At 36.9% G+C, this 20,000-nt stretch overlaps 1 protein-coding gene across 2 annotated transcripts in view; it reads right to left on the minus strand.

Moving 5' to 3' along the window:
- Nucleotides 1–19,286: 19,286 nt before the first annotated feature.
- The window catches only part of LOC115220790 (limb region 1 protein homolog), an 88,436-nt gene continuing 87,722 nt past the window's right edge, over nt 19,287–20,000 (minus strand). For both annotated transcript variants that reach the window (XM_036510512.1, XM_029790935.2), the window contains one exon: nt 19,287–19,865. In XM_036510512.1, the coding sequence (XP_036366405.1) occupies nt 19,624–19,865 (242 nt within the window). In that variant the 3' untranslated portion in view covers nt 19,287–19,623. The remainder of the gene's footprint in view (nt 19,866–20,000) is intronic.

A 20,000-nucleotide genomic window follows, 5' to 3' on the forward strand; every position in this document is an offset into this window, starting at 1 on the left:
ATTAAGGTCTTGACCCAATGTGAGGTTTGATTCGTGTGCACGCACTCTTGTGTCTGTGTACATCATCAACATCATCATTATTGGTCTGTTTTCCATGCTGGTATGGGTTGGACGGTTTGACTGAGGTCTGGAGAGCCAGCGGCTGCACCAGGCTCCAATCGGATCTGACAATGTTTCCACAGCTGTATGTTCTTCTTAACACCAACCTCTCCGATAGTGTAGTGGGTGCTTTTTACTTGCTACCAGCACAGAAACCAGTCAGGTGGGCCTGGCTTCGATCATATTCGGATAGTGCTTTTTATGTGCCACCGGCCAGTCAGGCGAACCTGGCATCGACCACGTTCAGATGGTGCTTTTTATGTGTCACCGGCACGGGGACCAGTCAGGGGTTACTGATATCAGCTACATTTGGATGGTACTTTTTACGTGCCACCAGCACAAGAGCCAGTCAGGGGGTACTGGCCACAGCTACGATATTGGTTTTACTTGACTCAACAGGTCTTTTCAAGCATTTCATATCACACGACACATTAGGGGTACTCTTAACTGGGCCAGACGTGTGGCTGCGATCTCACTTTAGTTGCCAAGTCTTCTCAATCACAGCATATTTCCAAAGGTCTCGGTCTATTTATATATATATACTTGGAAGAGGATGCGTGGTGTTCAATCATATAATAATATAAATAGGATATATATATGCATATATACATACTTGTATGTACATACTTACATAGATGTATATACGTATAGATGTAAGTATGCACATATATGTATATATGAATATATATATATATCTGACAGATTGATGCTTTATAAGTAATATAAGTAGATTATATTATCATCATCATTTAATATCTGTATTTCTTGCTGGCATGGATTGAACTATAGATAGATAGTTTTATATGTACATATCTATGTATGTATATCTCTGTGTCTGTGTTTGTCCCCCATTACTGCTTGACAACCGATGGTGGTGTATTTACATTGCCGTAACTTAGGGGGTTGACAAAAGAGACCAACAGAATAAGTACTAAGCTTCAAAAAAGTAACAAGTCCTAGGATCAATTTGTTCAACTAAAACCCTTAAAACCCCAGCATGGCCACAGGCAAATGACTGAAACGAGTAAAAAGAAGATATGTGAATGTATAATGTGCATATTTATTAGTTATTCCTTATAATAGCACCACTGTTTTATTGAAACAGACCTGCTTATCAAAAGTAATCAAAACTGTTTATTTTAGATTTAAAAGAGTATCACAATCCAGGTGGACATTGGTTGCTGGTCTAATTTTTTTTAACTAGGAAGGAAATATATTTTTTGGAAAAAATGTCAAAAAGCTAAATGAACTTCTAACAAAATTGCGACATTCTTTTGAATTTAAAATTCATAATTTTCATTTTCCTTTGGTAAGTGGAAGAGCAAAGCAGGGATGAGGGACAAGACTTTCTAGGCATTGATCCTACCTAGAAAGTCTTCTCAGTGCATTCGGCATCACTAAAGGAAGTGGAGAAATTTAGGTATCTTGGAGTTGTATTCACCACTGATAAGAAGCAGGAGTGTGAATTCGATGATGTTCAATAATACCGAAACATAATCGGAATTAACATACTTGCCAACCTAGTTTTTCCTCACTACTCACCCCATTCCTCTTTCATTTTTTATTTCGGAGTTGCCTCCCTTTCTTGAGCAGAATTAATCATTTAAGCTAATAATTTTTCTCTTTACTGCGAGCGTAATTTCAGTTAACCCTTCATTTGTCCTGCGTATCTACATGCGATACTGAGAGCACATTTCCCAGGCGTCCACGCATCATATATGACACGCATTCCCCCTCTTTTGTTTTCTTTTTTCAACCACCAAAGTAGCATGGGAGATATGAAAGGAAAGCTTTATAATTCTCAGAACTTATGAAATGCTTTGAACAGGCAAAGGTAAAAACAAATTTTTGGCTGTTATATTAATTGTTATCTTTCTCCACTTATAGGTATTTTAACTTTGTCCATTCTTTTTGGTAAAAAAAAATGGAATAATTGAGAGAGTAATTCTATATAAATCAGTTTGACATTTATTCATTCATAGATGTAAACTGTGTTGCTGGTGTGAAAAAATGTGGTTAAACCTTATTTTACGATGCAGAGAAATTAGGGATAAAACGGATTTGACCGTAAACTAATAATGATATGAAAGTATTAAAAAATAGAACATTTATGTAACGTGAAAAAATACATAATATATCTTTCATTTTTTTACTTCGTCTTCTGGGCTTCGACCAAGCTTAGGTCCTCTCTTGAATGTATTTATTTATCTTTTTTATATTTCGTAATTTTCTTTCGGTTTTGCCAAACCACTAAATTACAGGGACGTAAACAAAATAGCACCGGTTGTAGTGCGGTGGGGAGCTGAACAAACTCCGATATGCTTACGCGTCTCTTTTATTTTTTACTTGTTTCAGTCGTCTGACTGCGGCCATGCTGGGGCACCGCTTTGAAAGGCTTTAGTCAAACGAATTGACCCCCAGGACATATTCTTTTTAAGTTTAGTACTTATTCTATCAGTCTCTTTTGCGAAACTGCTAAGTTAGGGGGACGTAAATATACCAATACCAATTGTCAAGCAGTGGTAGGAGACAAACACAGACATATGAATATATATGACGGGCTTCTTTCAGTGTCCGTCTACCAAATCCACTCGCAAGGCTTTGGCCGGCCCGAGGCTATAGTAGAGGACGGTTGCTCAAGGTGTTATACAGTGGAACTGAACCCAGAACCATGTGGTTGAGAGGCAAGCTTCTTACCACACAGCCATACATACACATGCAACGAGCTTCCACACAAGTTTGCGTCTAATTCACTCACAAGAAATTGGTCAGCTTTTGGGCTATCGCTAAGCTAAGCTTACCTCAGTGTTTGAACATGAAGCCACGTGGTTGTAAAGTGATTTTATTAAGTACACAGCCATGCTGTATTATTAAAATGCAACTTTCATGGATGGAACAAATTAGGGCGATGGTAAAGAATACGCACACCACCGTTTTCAGCATTTTGAGTTAGGGTTATGCCGAAAACAGGTGCTGTGCATATATTTTTTTACCTCCACCACAAATTAGGGAAAGACTTCCGCCCGTCCCCTCCCCATTTTGTCCCAAATTTGTTTATTTACCAAAATTCCACTCCCCCAACTTCTTTAATATTGACTTTTTTTTCCGCATCCCTAACCCTAAGTACAGAAATGTTTTGAAATTTTTGTCCGTATTTTCCCGCATATTTAGAAAAGAAAAAATTCGTTTAAAAAATTTTACAAAGATTTTGGGAAATTTTTTTCAGAATCATAATCTCCGTATTTTTCCGCATATTTTGAGGGGGAAAATTTTGAAAAAAGTTTAAAATGAAAGAAATGGAGGTGGGGGTGGTAATTTAGAAATGTGGATTTTTGCCAATTTTTTTGCAGATTCGTATTCCCCGTAGCCAAAAACGGAGGTTTGTGTCGAAAAAAGAAAGTTGGGGGCGGGCTGAAGTCTTGCTCAAATTAGATTCAGGAATGTGTATTTATGATTGCTAAGCTCACACCTATACGTATGTTTGTGGAGATAGGATAAACTGGCAGTCTGTCACTTATGATGACGAGGGCTCCAGTTAATCTGGTCAACGGAACAGCCTCCTCACGGAATTAACGTACCTTTAATGTACTTCTCACGGAGATTCAGCATGATACAGAATGGGACAAGTCTGTCCCTTTGAATTACAGGTACTATTCATTTTTGTCAGCTGAGTGGACTGGGAGCAATGTGAAATAAAGTGTCTTGCTCAAGGATACAATGCACCACCAGAAATCGAACTCACGGCCTTTATGGTCATGAGTCGAACACGCCTGGCCAGTGAGCCACGCGCCTTCATGGAAATAAGATAAGGGCAGAAACACCGCTCGTCTGATCCTATGGAGTCTGCTTATGGATAATGTCAACATTCAGACCCATGAAATGCTGTGAGTGACACGCTATTTCATAAAACGTAATTTCCGTTATTTTATTCTACATGCCGAGCCTACTAACGTAGATGAAACGCTCGCCTGGTCAAAGCCTTCTACTGTAATAATACTGCTCTTGTGTTTTTTTCCGTCACAACATATGAATGAGAAAGGAAGGGGTGATGGCAAACTGGTAGTGGGAACGTTTCAACTCGGTGAGTATGTGTGTGTATGAGTAATGGAAGTGGGATGGTGAACAGTCAACACTGAAAAGAAAAATCAAACAGCGTTTCAACTCTGTGAGTATATGTGTGTGTGTATGTGTACACGGGAAGTATGTGAATGTTTGTATCTGTGAACCAGCGTTCTTTCAGTAACAAATGATGATCGATGTCACATCTCAAAAGACAACCACTAGATAACATTGACAAATGTATTAATTTGATTTACTATCCATATTTATATATAAAATACTACAATTAGCCCACATTTTTGACGGCACAGGGTCAGTTAGTTAGCTTATAATAAGCAATTCCATTATCTTATTTACCTTTACTTCAGATATCTTTAGCTGCGTTTCCTTCACCTTTTTGTACATCTTAAAATTTAATTAAGATTTAACCATAAATGAACGTTACTGCGATATTGGTCTACATGGTGTCGGTGTCACTAGACGACGTCATTCAGCCTAGCCTCTTAAAAACTGTGCACGTTGGACATTGATTTCAGTATCCCCTAATTTAGGCGGAGGAGACAGAGTTGTCATCACTGAAATTGCTTTCATTAATGGTCTGCTTGAATAAAAGCAATAACTATGTTCAATCCTTGATAGTTGTAGAGATGTAAAAAAAAAAAAATTAATCTATGAAGCAACATCATCGTCATTTAACGTCCGTTTTCCATGCTAGCATGGGTTGGACGGTTCGACCAGGGTCTGGGGAACCAAGAGGCTGCACCTGGCTCCAGTCTGATCTGGCAGTGTTTCTCCAGCTGGATGACCTTCCTAACACTAACCACTCCATGAGTGTAGTGGGTGCTTTTTATGTGCCACCAGCACAGGGGCCAGAGGAGGCTGGCAATAGCCATGATTGGTTGGTACTTTTTACATGCCACGTAATCACAAATTAGTTATAAACTCAAATTAGGATACAAAGCTTTGTATCAAGGGCAAACTGCAGTTTTCCTAGTGAAAAATTATTTTAAATTTTTCTTTTTGCAGTCCAGTGATGCACTATGACTGTCTCATCATGCCTGTCATCCACTGTCAGATTTAAAGTAACAGGAATTCTGGCTTCTCGGAAAAATGAGAGAACCTCTACATCAGGGATTCCCAACCATATTTTAACTGTGGACTCTCTTTGATTATTTTTTTTTTTATTATGGTGGGTCCCCATTGCCATTTGATGTTTGAAAACTAGTTTTATTGAAACTTCTTTAAAAATTCTTGTTTTGTTTTTCACACATTCACTCGTGTAGGTTGAACTAGTTAAAATGTTAGAAAAAGAAACCTAGCTGATTTTTGCAATACATAGCATCTAAAGGAAATCTTTTTCAGGTGGCCTTAAAATATTGTGTATCCCCAGTTTAATATTATATAGCATCGACCCCACAAAATCTTATATGGATCTTCAGGAGCCTTATGGACCCCAGTTAAGAACCACTGCTCTACATGGTCTCTTCATTTGCTAAAAATAGCAACCACATTACATATTTGAACAAATCTTTAATACCATATATATATAATAATTAATAATATCAGGGTAATAAAGATTTGAGAAATTTTTACTACTAGTGGCCTAGTGTATAGAAAAATTTAGTCAATAGACTATATCACAATATATAGAATAATATATCCATATATATATATGGAAAGACATTTGATATTATTAGATGTTTGAGAATTAGTGTGGAAACATGTGACGGTCATGGATGGAATACGTCTAATGGAACGGTTAGCTTGAACAGGTCTGGCCTGGAGATAAACAAACATTAACACTTAAATTTTTTTTTCTTTTTCATTTCAGCCCAACATTGTATCATTCAACATTGATGCAATAATCTTCTTTGTGGGTACTTATGATTAGTCCCATAATTCCAGTGGATTGTATGTAGTAGGAACACTACTGAAAACTTAATATTCATGTTAGAGAAAGACTCGTTCTTTATTTGTTCTCGTTGCAGGCAAGTACCTCTTGACTTGCCATAGGTAGCCTGGGTCACTGAGATTAAAATAATCCTAGTTTCAAACAACACAGATGCCGCAATAACATACAAATCCCCAGTTGTGGCTCTGTGTTAATGGTAAATACAGCCTCTCTTTCATTTTCGTTTTATTGGCCACTGTGGGCCCAACACAGAGGGGACGAACAAAGTAGGGATTTGAAATATAAACGAATGAATGAAATGGATTTATATAATGGATGAGGGTGTAATGGCTACTTGAGCCTCACGCTCGAGTAGTACCATTTAACTATATTTTACACCAATGTTTATTAAATTAAAATTATCTTATTAGATCAAATATGACCTCAAATGTTCAAAATCCACCACGAGAGGTAGAGAATCATATTCTATATATTATGGTGTGTCCAAGTCATCGCCAAAAATTGTTTTTAAATTTTTTATAATTGTTCATGTCTATTAATATGCAGTTCATGCCCGGTATGCGCAACTCTTCCTCTTGTTCAACTCTTATCAACTTGATTTTTGCAGTGGTAGAGGTGGGAGGTCTTCCCTCCACCACCCCTTGCAGCTTCAATAATTTCTTCTAAGTCAAGTGAGGTGACCTGGATTATAACTTCCAGGCCATATCCCCACTAGTTCAATTGCTTTGTTCGGCTTACCTGCAGCACTTCTGGGTCCTCTTTTGTTCCCGTGAAGACTGCCTCACCTCACCTACCTAGGCACATGGCCTAGTGGTTAGAGCAGCAGACTCGCGATCGAGAGATCGCGGGTTTGAATTTCAGACCGGGCGATGTGTGTTTGTGAGCGAAATACCCAAGCTCCACGCAGCTCCGGTAGAAGGTAGTGGCGAACTTCTGACTCTTTCGCCACAACTTTCTCTCACTCTTTCCTCCTGCATATTGCAGCTCACCTGCGACGGACTGGCGCCCCGTCCAGGTGAGGAACCTACACACCAAGGAAACCGGCTCTTACGAGCCAGGCATGGCTCAAGAAATGAACGAACTACCTACCCCTCCAAACTTTTGTTTGTTTTTTAAACGTTTCTATTCAATCTATCTAGACGCAAGTATGGCCATGTGGTAAGAATGCTTGCCAACTACATGATCTCGGGTTCAGTCCCACTATGTGACACCTTGGGCAAGTGTTTTCTCATATATAATCGTAGGTCGACCAATACCTTGTGAGTGAATTTTGTAGACGTAAACTGAAACTCGTCTTATAGAGTGTGTGTGTGTGTTTTCATACCGCACCCTAACTCAACAACGAGTGCTAATTTGTTTACAACCTAAACGACCAACAGAATAAGTGTTAGACTTTAAAACAAGAAATAAGTACTGGTATCAACTTGTTTGATTTATACTTTTGAAAACGGTGCCCCCAACATGGCCGCAGTCCAGTAAAAGTTTTGATGTAAAGGGACATAACTCTGACCTAGCATAAGGTGGCTACGGATTGAACATCATACAGTTATGCCTGCGTTTACTGTGCTTATTATTGAGAACAAGTTCGTGAATATAACTTTATTCATCAAGCTGTTGGAAAATTTAAAAACCCTCTTAAAATTATATAGCATGAAAATGGGTCCGCCTATTTTGCAATTCTCAGTTTCTTGCCCTATGGGAAACTATCTGGGATGACGCTTTAACCGATATGACTGTACGAAGGGAGGTAACTGCTGTTAGCTTTCACCTAATTATTTTCAATGGAAATATTAAGTTCTTTCGTTTTCCTCTGAACTCTAACAATTTCTTTTTCCAGGTCAGAAACAGACTGAAGTTCAAAAGTGGGGGAGGGAAATTCGTGCTCAAAGCGCAAAAATACCTATTTATTTTTCAACGTTATTATTGATTTCATCGCTAGAAGTAAGTCTTTATCTCCCCTCACTTTCAAATTGAAAGGAGTTCAAGGGGATAAAAATATTTCGATTTATAGTTTTTTTCTTCTTTTAAATTTATCGCCGGGCTATGTTGAAGCACCATCCTTAATTAGTTTTTAATCAACCAGACTGATTCATTCGATAGATCCGGAAATGGTTAGGATCTGTGGTTTTCTTGGGTGTTTGCAGCTGTGTGGGGTGCTTATATGCTACATCCTTCCTTCTTTTTCTTTAGGTTCTTAGGGGCGGGGTATTTTTTTGTATCCCTCTTTCTAGAAAGGCTAACAGCTTGACACCGATTAAATATTTCAGCAGTATTTCACTCTACGAAATTCCGCTCTCAAGACATTGGTTTACGGGGAGCTACAAGATAAAACCTGCGAAGCGAACATCTAATGCATACAATTATGTTTACACCTGATATTGTGCAAGGCGGCGAAATTGCAGAATCGTTGGCTTGTCGAACAAAATGCCTAGCAACATGTCTTCTGGCTCTATGCGCTCTGAGTTCAATTCCGCCGAGGTCAACTTTGCCTTTCCTCCTTTTGTGGTCGATGATACGAAGTACCAGTTAAGTACTTCAAAACTGCTGGCCTTGTGCTAAAATTAGAATTATTGTATGAATTCATAAATATAATTCTCCCTTTTTGCCATGGGCCTTAATGTCAGACCTGTTTAAAACCACCATCTTAACACATTAAAAAATGAAGTCTTAAAATTTCACTGTGTTTAGATTAAACGTTATGGTAAGCTTACAGTCTGGAAGAGGACAGTATGCAACTATTAGCTACGAATGTCGACCACCTACTGAGCATTTCGTATTTCTCAGTCAGATGATGCTTCCTGGCGAGTCCATGTCCAAACAAGTAGAAGCAGGTTTTACGTTGCGAAAACGCAACCAGGGGTATAATATGGGTTACGCGATTGTATGAACAAGGGAAATAACTGTTTCTTCTCTAAGGTTTCGAAGAAAATTTTATTCCTCCCATAACATTGTGATAATTTTAAGTGCGACAGTTTCTTTAGCCAAAAGAACGGAGACTGAAGTCCAAATACTGTACCACTCATTGATAACGTCTAAAGAGAAGGTGCTTCTTCTTAATTCATCTTTGGTTAATGTAGCTTTGACCAGAAGGAGTTGTATCATCAGACGGTATCCAGCGATCATTGGGTCTTTTGATCATGAACGGTAACATCTCTCGTTGGTGGGTCTGCAGAGGTGGCCAAATTACTGCTCATCATCTCCTGGCTTCCCGCTTAACTCCGCTCTCTTGCTCCATAACACGGAAGAGGCTCTTTTTGCTGCTGCTTTTCCCACCCTGCACACAGCAACCTTTTGCTTTATTCCTTAATGAATACCTCTATAAAATCCGAACGATAGCACTCCAAACATTGCTGTCTGGGTGTGTGTGTCTGATCAACCACAGAGTGAAGCAGCATTTTGTTTTAATAATCTTTACATGTATTGAGAACATTTCTCCTGTTTGTACGCCCAGACGGTGTGTGAGTTAGAGAGGGATAAGAATTTAGATGAAGTTGATATTTTGCTACTCAAGAGTTTTTTGTCATGTGTGATAACAACAAAAGAAACTTGAGTAGAAAAATATAAACTTCATCTCAGTTAAAATTCCTGTGATAATTATGACAAAAAAAAATTAGGAATATAAGAGGAAACAGGAAATTCAGGAACACATCAAATTATTCATTTTTCATTGTTTTTAAGTGCAGGGCTTGCAATCAGTTGACAGGTAAGTAGAGGTGTTGCTGTAGAAATGGCCAGTTTAACTATAACTCACACTGGATGGAGACTACTACTAACTGAAGAAATCGTTAGTGTTTCTATACAATGTAGTGTTGCACGCAACAAAGTTACTTCTATATTAATATTGGAAAGTGCTGGTAACCAATAGTTTATACATGTCGTTACCTTGTCTTTAAATAGAATTTTTTTTCTTCTGCGGGTATTAGTATATACAGTATTTTAACATGTATAAAGAACATTTTTTTATATGGGAATTTCTTGTACATCGATAATACAAAGTCTTTTTTCTAAATTTTAAGCCACCAAAATTAGAGGGTTCCTTATACATGATAAAATATGGTAATTAAAATAAGGAAAAACAGATCAGGGGAAATGGGTGCATAGTAGATATCACCAATAAGGATAATTTCTATTTTCATTTTGAACAAAAATATCATCGTTATTGTTATTAAAGATGGTGCATGGGTAGAATAGAGGGTCGGACAAAATGCCTTGCAGTGTATGTTCCAGTCCTTTACATTCAGGGCTCAAATCTAGCTGAGATCAACTTTGCCTTTGATCTTACCAGGGTCAGTAAAATAAAGTACTAGTTAAGTAATGATATAATCAACTTACTCTTCTCAGAACTGCTGGTCTGTTGCTTACATTAGAAACAATTATTTTAGGTAGTCAGAACATCAAAACACCTTTGAAATTATTTTCAAAACAGTGCTCCTAAACAAGAAAACATTTCCCTATAACCAGATATGGTTTTGCAGAGTATTGGAAATAAATGACACTGCTTGTATGAAAGTGGTGCTTGTTTACAACAACTGTGCAATCTCAAGCACACATACATACACACACACCAGGGTTCTTTCAGTTTCCATCTGCTAAATCCACTCAAAAGGATTTGATTAGCCCAGGGCTACAGTAACAGAACTTGCCCAAGGTGACACAGTAAGACTGAGCCCCAAACAACCATTATGGATGTAATTTTAGTTGATTAAAATATTCTTTTTCAGCTTATTCCATTATGCTATCAGTTTGTTCTTCATACAGAAAATATCCATTTTCCTATGTTATAGTCTTTTCTATATATTGTGTGACAGATGACTGAGCTATTAAGAGTTAAATATCTTTCTCTCTCTTTCCCTCATTTAAACATTCATTTTAGAAAAAAAAAATATTCAAGTTGGTGACAACTGGGGAAACTGAAAGACAGAAGCCAAGGAAGACAGTGAGAGAAGATATTCAAAAGACTTAATAACTGGCTTCAGAAAGACTGGTCCAATATGTTGTGATTGGGTGAGTGTGTAACAGAAAAGTATGGAGATCTATGGTCACCAACACCTCTTATAAGCATAGCCAGAATGAGACAATGATTGGACATAGCTGTTTGAATGGTGACATTTTGGCACAGCCTGTTTTGTTTTAAAAAGCACCTGTGCTGGTGCCATGTAAAGGCACTCTTGCCAGTGTCACATAAGGCGCACTGTGCCAGTTCCACATAAAAAAGCACCTGGTAAACTCTGTAAAGTGGTTGGCATTAGAAAGTTCATCCAGCCCTAGAACCCATGCAAAAATAAACAATTGGAGCCATGTGCAGCTCTCTGGCTAGCCAGCTTCTGAAAAACTGCCCAACCCATGCCAACATGGAAAACCGACATTAAATGATGATGACGACCATGGTTCATCATTGTATTTTAGTGGACAATTTAAGTGTAAAAGCATTCCACTTATTCCAAAGGTAGGGGAAAAAAAAACTAACAGCAACAATAGCATTATAATAGCACCACCCTTATATAAGTCATTAATAGAAACAGAAAATACATAATAATTTAAAAAAAAGACAATTTATTAATAATAATAGTAATAATTTTTGAAGACTTGAGCAAGTAAATTATGGCCAACCAAGATAAAAAAAAAAGTTGGCAGCAAAAAACATTGCAACCATTCTTCAACCATTAGCTCACACCAAGATGAATGGCTTTGGAGCAGGAAGGCAAGCAAGCCAACAGCAAGAGGCAGTAGCTATCATATACCATTAGATGATAGAGACTATATCATATGAGTGTATTTTGGATATGGCTTACAATGTGTTCAGCTTAACAATCTCAATAGATTACAAAAAGATTGTCTTCAATTAGGTCTAGTTATACATACATACATATATTCTATATATATTTATATCTATACATATATATAAAGAGATTTATGCACAAAAATATATATTTACAGTTCTCTTTCAAATCTATCATTTTTCTTTTTAACACAACCATTTTTTTTTTTTTCAAAACTATTCTTTTTTGTTAAATTTCACTGACACAGAGCTAAACGATAGCTAATTAACAAATAGTCTGGAAAGAAAGCAATGATGTTAATTATATATACATAAAGAGACATACATACACACAGACTTATGATTCATGAATGTTGGGGAAAGGGTGAAATAAGCATGACAAAAAAGGGAGGACAAACTAAATTATGGTAAGCAATCATACCAGAGAGAGAACAACTGAAGATATTTTCTAAAAAATAAAGGAAAAAAAAGCTTCCACCTTTTTATGGATTGGTCCAAAATATATTGCAGATATGTAGATAAGTTATACACAAATGAATTGATCTCTCTCTCTCTCATGGAATGACTGAGAAAGATAAAAATAACGTCAGAAAAGAAACACTAGCATTTCTCACACATTTCAGTTACAAATACAAATTTTAGAAGCAGCACTTGAAGAAGGTCATTTGTAATAAAGAGTCCCGTCTTAAGTTTTGTAGCCTTAACCCTTTTGTTACCATATTTCCATTGAAATTCACTGCCTTTGAAAAATCAAAGAAATTAGTAAAAATAGCTATCGTTATTAAGCTGGTGTTTGAGACATAAATTAACATGAGAAATATTGATGGAAGATTCCAATTTAGATCACTTTAGAACAGCAGGTTTGTTTATAGAACCAAGGGTTGGTCTCAAAAGAGTTAATATGTCAATTAAATACTGAAGTCATCAGATGAAAAGGAAAAGAAGCATCATTGTTGTTTCTTCATTAACTTTGTAGATTAGAAATCTCCAAAGGGATTATAAACACATGGACTTTATGGCAGGATATCCAAGAAACATTTAACCATTCTGCTGCTTAATAATGAGTATTTCTTATAAATACCATAAAGTTGCTGTGATATTCAGGACTTTCCCCAAAGGGATTTAGTAAAATTAAGAGAAATTTTAATTAAGTGCTGAAACCAGATAATAAATAAAGAACTTAGTACCACACCATAGCGCCAGCTATAATAATAATGGTTTCAAATTTTGGCACAAGGCCAGCAATTTCGGGAGAGGGGATAAGTCAATTATACTAACCCAAAATTTTTAGGGAGGGGGCCAGTCAATTAGATTGACCCCAGTAAGCAACTGGTACTTATTTTATCAACCCCAAAAGGATGAAAGGCAAAAGTCAACCTCAGCAGAATTTGAACTCAGAATGTAAATACTGATGAAATGCTGGTAAGCATTTCACCCAGTGTACTAATGATTCTGCCAATTTGGGGGTAAAAGGCTAGGTGATTACATCAGCCCCAGTGTTCAATTAGTCCTTATTCTATCAACCCTAAAACGATGAAAGGCAAAGTGAATCTCAGTGGATATTTAAATTCAGAATGTTAAAAACTGGAAGAAATGCTATAAAGCTACTTGTCCAGTGCACTAACAATTCTGCCAGATGACCCCTCTTAATAATAATAATAACAACAATAAAAACAATGATAATAAGGGTTTCTAACATCACAATCATAGTAATAGCAATAAATTGATCAGAAATCACTGGGGGAAAATGAGATGTTAATCCAAAAAGTCACTAGTGGATTATCTTCCGGCCAAAAACACACAGCAACACTTTGTGTGGCTGTTAATTCCAAGTAACAAAAAATGTTTTTTTTTTTTAAAAACATACAAACAACCACCACAAAAAGAAATAATGCAATAACAAGCAACAACATGAGGATGGACATTAGATGTTGGTAGTGATAAACCCAAAGAATATTGATTTATACGCAGTATAACAAAAACTGAAGATGGATGGATGGATATTTTAATGAAGCTACAGTGCTAAGTTGTTGACTGGTAACTGGAGATTATTGTAGATTCTCTACTAACAGCAGACTAGTCGGAGAGGAAATATGAGAAAAGGGGACAGGTGTGAAATAAGGGAGATAACTGGAGGAAAACTACCTGGCATAAAACCAACTCGAGTTTTCACAACTGAAGGCGCAGGCATGGCTGTGTGGTTAAGAAGTTTACTTTCCAATCATATGGTTTTGTGTTCAATCCCATTGCACGGCAGCAACTTGGGCAAGTGTCTTCTACTACAGCCCCAGACTAACCAAAGCTTTGTGAGTGGATTTGGCAGATGTAAACTAAAAAAAGCCCATTTTGTGTGTGTGTGTGTGCTCATGTATGTATATGTATCATCTTGACATCATGTGATGGTTGTAAATGAGTGTCACTGTCATACAAGCAGTGTCACTCATTTCCAATATTCTGCAAAAACATATCTGGTCACAAGGAAAAATTAGAGTTTGGTTTTGGTAAAGGATAAGGGTTAGCAACAGGAAGAACATCCGGCCATACAAAATCTGCTTTTTAATAAACACCTGTCTGACATCCACGCAATTATGGATAATGTAGACATTAAAATGGTCGTGATGATGAGGGGGAGAAGGACGACGATGACGACTGGAGAAAAACTGCTTTGCATAGAACAAAGTCAAGTAAATAAATTTTGACAACAGAAGCCAACATGGTCAATAATAAAATGTCTGTGGGCACAGATACTTCAGAACAAAAGGTTAGCATATGTTGTCCATAATTCATTCAGTCCCAGGATATGGAAACATTTCACTTGTCTATGAGACCATTTAGGACAACAGAGTAAAGCAAATGTAAATAAGAAAAAATAAACATTTAAACAAAAAGAAGAAAAAAAAACAAAGACGTAGAAGTTTTGCGAAAATTCCTTAATACTGTAAGGTTTTGCCTCAGGCTTACATTGGCCACAAGACATCCGAGTTTGCGGGGAATGGAAATGGTGTGATATTCATGCTGCCACTGAAAGTGCTTAGCATTGTAAATGAAATGAAACAGCTACATGTGGGTTGTTAGTGCCACAAACACCAGCCTCAGTGCTCTGCCAGATCATATAATGATATGCCTGCTTCAGCTTTGGGAAAATGTGCATGGCTAAGCACTGTGTGATATGTTAGAAAGCATTTGCAAGATACCAATTGAATATGTACAGTTTAGATCACAATTTGTTTGGTCTTTTGTATGAGTGTGAGCGCACTGAAGCAGAGGAACTGAAGTCTGTAACTGCAGTGTGATTCTATAGCCATTTCAATTGAGAGGATGGCTTCCATGAGACTGAATGGCTAATTACATCCTATATTTAGTAGTCAAAATTTTGGTTGTTGACTCAATAATATACAAAGAGTTACAGGACATTTTGTTTTGTTGTACATCAACAAGTCTAAAAACACAAACAACAGTATTATCTAACATTAAGAGTGACAAAAATCAGTTAAAAGGAATCATGGACTCTAAATTCTAAAAAATCCCAATCTAGGCAGTTGTAAATAGATACCAAGCAAAAATACAAGTTGCTATCTTAAAAACAAGCAAACAACACTGGTGTCATTCAACTGCAGTGTTGAGCTCAAATCCTGAAGAAAGCAGTAAGAAGCTTTCCCAGCTGTTTCGATTGCTTATCACCACAACTGAAACTGCTTTCAGACTATTTACCAAGAACCTGATGCTCCACATCACATTTACTACTGACATGAAAATAAAAGTAACAATAAAAATTTCTCATGTTGGCACAAACCCACATATTTGTGGGGAGGAGGAAGAGAATGAGGCTGAGTATTGAAACAAAGAGGAGCAAGAGTGTCTCTTTCTACCTACCTAAAATCCTGCTACCATCACATGTAAACAGATTGACAATGGTTTTGGATATTGGCACATGGTCAGCAATTTTATGGGGGAAAAGGTTAGTGGATACCACTGACCCCAATACTTGAGTGGTACTCATTGACCCTGGAGAGATGAAAATCAAAGTTGATCCCAACAGAATCTGAACTCAGAATGGAAAGAACCAAAACAAATGCCACAAAGCATTTTCCCAATGCCTGACCAATTCTGCCAGCTAGCCACCTTAATGTAAACAGACTAATAAGTAATATACATATATATACATACATACATACATACACACATGATCCAGAAGACATAGAAACCCTTGCTTGAGATTGAGTTGGATGGTGAACAAAAGTGTGGAGTGGAGTAAAAGCATGTGAAGAGGTCAGGTTAATGCATGTAAGACTCCAAAGAGACTGAAGGAAGAATGTTACAATCGAGAAGGTGAATGACAATGACGTTTTTGCACAGTCTGTGACAGACCAAGCCTGTAGTTTGCTGGGCCCAAATCTTATCTGCAAACCTATTGAAAATGACCCTCCCACTAATTCTCCCTTCATATCTCTGCACACCTTTGAATGCAGTGTATGCCAGAAGGTTTGCAAATCTAACGGAGGCCTCAAAAGACATTTTAAGATCCACAAAGAGCAGAACTATTCTGCAGCTCTTGGTGGTCCAAGTCGGATGTGCAATCTATGTGGGTGTCTTTTCAAAACATTGTCTGGTTTAAAAAGCCACATCAGAAGACATGATGGTGCTAAGGTGTAGATACAGGAGGTGGTCAAACTCTGCATAAGAAGTAGACAACCACCATATATATCTTTGTGTGTAGGTGTTTGTCCCCCCCATCATCGCTTGACAAGAAATGTGTTGACGTCCCTGTAACTTAGCAGTTGAACAAAAGAGACCGATTGAATAAGTACTAGGCTTACAAAGAATAAGTCCTGGGGTCAATTTGTTCGACTAAAGGTGGTGCTCCAGTTTGGCCACAGTCAAATGACAAACAAATAAAAGAATACACAATGAACATTTCATGTGAAGAGGAAGGGGTATTTCTATATACACATATCTAAAGCTCTTATAAAAGTCTAATACTGTTCAATTAAATCAGCAGTAACAGCATTTCCTATATCCATGTCTATATGCAAGCATGTGGGTTGCCTCACTGAAACAGGTTTTGACCAGTGGTGGCCCCAGGCCATATTGGACTTAACAGCAGCACCTGGGCGGGTCTGCAATACCACAGGTGTGTTTGTGTGTGTGTGATTCATTCTCGATATTTTAATTGTACCAGGATGATGATGTGAAAAAAATATACGTATAATCAGGATATATATATATATATATACACAACACACACACACACAGATAGGTGGATTGTTCCCCAACAGTTTTCAGCTGGTGAGGAAAGAGGCAGAAATAGATACAGTATATACTACAACCACAACTCTGAAACACACATGTACAATGCAGTAAACATAGCATACTACACTCATCATACATGTTCCACAACACAGACACCACTAATACTACTGCTACTATTATTAAAACCTCCTGCTGGTACTACAGTAGCTTTTAGCATGATAATTACCACTGACGCAGCTACTACTACTACTACTACTTCTAATACAACCTATTACTCCTTTCTGCTACAGGGACAAGGGCTAAAATTGGAGGTGGGGCAGGCTAGTCAATTACATTGATACCAGTGCTTGACTGGTACTTATTTTATCGAACCTGGAAGGATGAAAGGCAAAGTCGACCTTGGAGGAATTTGAACTCAGAACGTAAATACGGACGAAATGCTGCTAAACATTTTGTCCAGTACGCTAACGATTCTGCCAGTTTACCACCTTAATATTATTGTTGTAGTAGTAGTAGTAGTAGCACAACTGCTATTATTTTAATGTTTCAGCATGTAGTATTGGATGGGTGGAGAGGTAACAATATCAAGAGTGGGTTAGAGAACATGAGGGGATGTCTGCTCTTGGAATGAGAGAGAGGGTGAATGGTGGGTGGGGGGCAGCAGTTAAATCAGTGATTAGATCAATATTTTAGACCAAAATCTTCAGCGATGTCAATGTTAAAATATAGAAGAATTATTTCCAAATACAAAAATATCTCATCTATTCCAGTCATTTTCAGTGAAGGTGTTAAGAATTACATTTTGCATGCACAAACAAATACACTCATAAACACACACACACACACCACACACACACACACACACACACACACACACAGGTAATACATAACCCAAAGAGATAACCTCTACATGGTTGCTTGAAAAGATAAAATAGAAACCAAATCTCCCTCACATTACACTCTACTATCTTAAAAATATAATCCTAGATATGATATACCTGAGAGAAGAGTGGGATGGTCATGGCTGGAATGCCTTTGATCATAGGTCTGCTCAGTTAGAGCTGACCAGGGCTAAATAACAATAACAAGACACACACACTTACAATAAATATTTCCACAATTTGACAGAACTCAGCTCTGGATTTAAACAACATTAATTGGAAAAATAACGAGATGAATCTTTCTATTATCTTGGACAAGAAGCCAGTCTATTGCAGCTAAAAAACGCGATGGCAAATCTCAGCACCACCGGAAAGCAGACGAATATGAGGAAATTAAAATCACATCTTCCTATCCCAAAGACACAATGAAAGGCCTGTGGTAGGAATTGAACTTGTGAATCACAAGCAGTCATTTCAACCCCCCCCCCCTATCTCTCTTTCTCTCCAAAAACATACCACACACACTCAAAGACACTTATACACATTTAATATATTGCAGAAACAATATCTCTGCTGACCAAGCTTAATAATTACGAAGAGATTTGGAATTGTCTCCCTTACTTTCTCGGCCAAAAATATGCATTGACTGAACTCTTGTTTCTTAATCACTGTATCTAACGCTATAGTAGTTATTTCTGATGTTTAAAACATAGGAAACTAGTTAAACCCACTGTGACATATATATACATATATACACACACATTATATATATATATATATATACACATATATACATACATATATATATACACATACACATACATATATATATACACATATATATATATACATACATATACACATACATATATATATACATACATATACACATATATATATACATACATATACACATACATATATATATATACATACATATACACATACATATATATATATATACATACATATACACATATACATACACATACACATATACATACACATATACATACACATACATATATACATACATACATGCCTAAATAAATATATATATATATATACATACATACATGTCTAAGTATATATATATATATATATATATATATACACATACATAAATACATACATACACACATATATATATATACATACACACATACATACATGTGTGAGGATATGTGTGCATATATTTACATATATATGCATATATATACATGTATATACACACACACACATAAACAATGATGATGATATATATAGAGAGAGAGAAAGAGAGGAGATAGACAGACATACACACATATATGGACAAACTTTGTTTCTTAAATTACATCATTTAGGCAGCAAATATTACAAAAATTCTCATAAAAAAATAACAATAAAAATATATACAAAAACTGTTAGATGGTTGCCATAAAAATGATTAGACAGGGAATATCAGAGAAATGAAGAATAATGAGGTTATCAGCAGAAAGGATTCACTCATGTCCATATTTCAGTTTGGGATTTCTGTTTTTCTTCAATGAATAAAATGGAAAAAAAAAATAAAATAAAAGATAAAGTAGAACCACCATCCCACCCTCGTGCCGCCCCCCCACTTCCCTATTCCATGGGAGCAGAGAAGAAGGGAATGAACTTCACTAATCTTCTTTCCCTATCAAAGAACCATTCAATATCTGTTGTGAAGAATAAGAGCATCTCTCTCGCTTGAACACCATCTTCAGGCGGACATAGATCTCTTGACGTATGGTTGCGGTGAATTTGTTGACAAGGCATAGCGCTGTCGCCACAGCAAACACAATGTTGTAGGTCAGGATGATGTAGAAGTTGCCCAGCCATTCCATGCTGCCAAAGTTGCCGAGAAGATCAAAGTTTGTGATGCCTAGAAAGAAAAAAAAATACAACAGGAAAATGGTTAAAAGCTTGTGAATTTACTTAGAAATATCATCATCATCATCATTTAACGTCCGCTTTCCATGCTAGCATGGATTGGACAATTTGACTGAGGACTGGCAAA

The sequence above is a fragment of the Octopus sinensis genome, linkage group LG17 (assembly GCF_006345805.1).
Source record: "Octopus sinensis linkage group LG17, ASM634580v1, whole genome shotgun sequence".
Classification (NCBI taxonomy): Eukaryota; Metazoa; Mollusca; class Cephalopoda; order Octopoda; family Octopodidae; genus Octopus; species Octopus sinensis.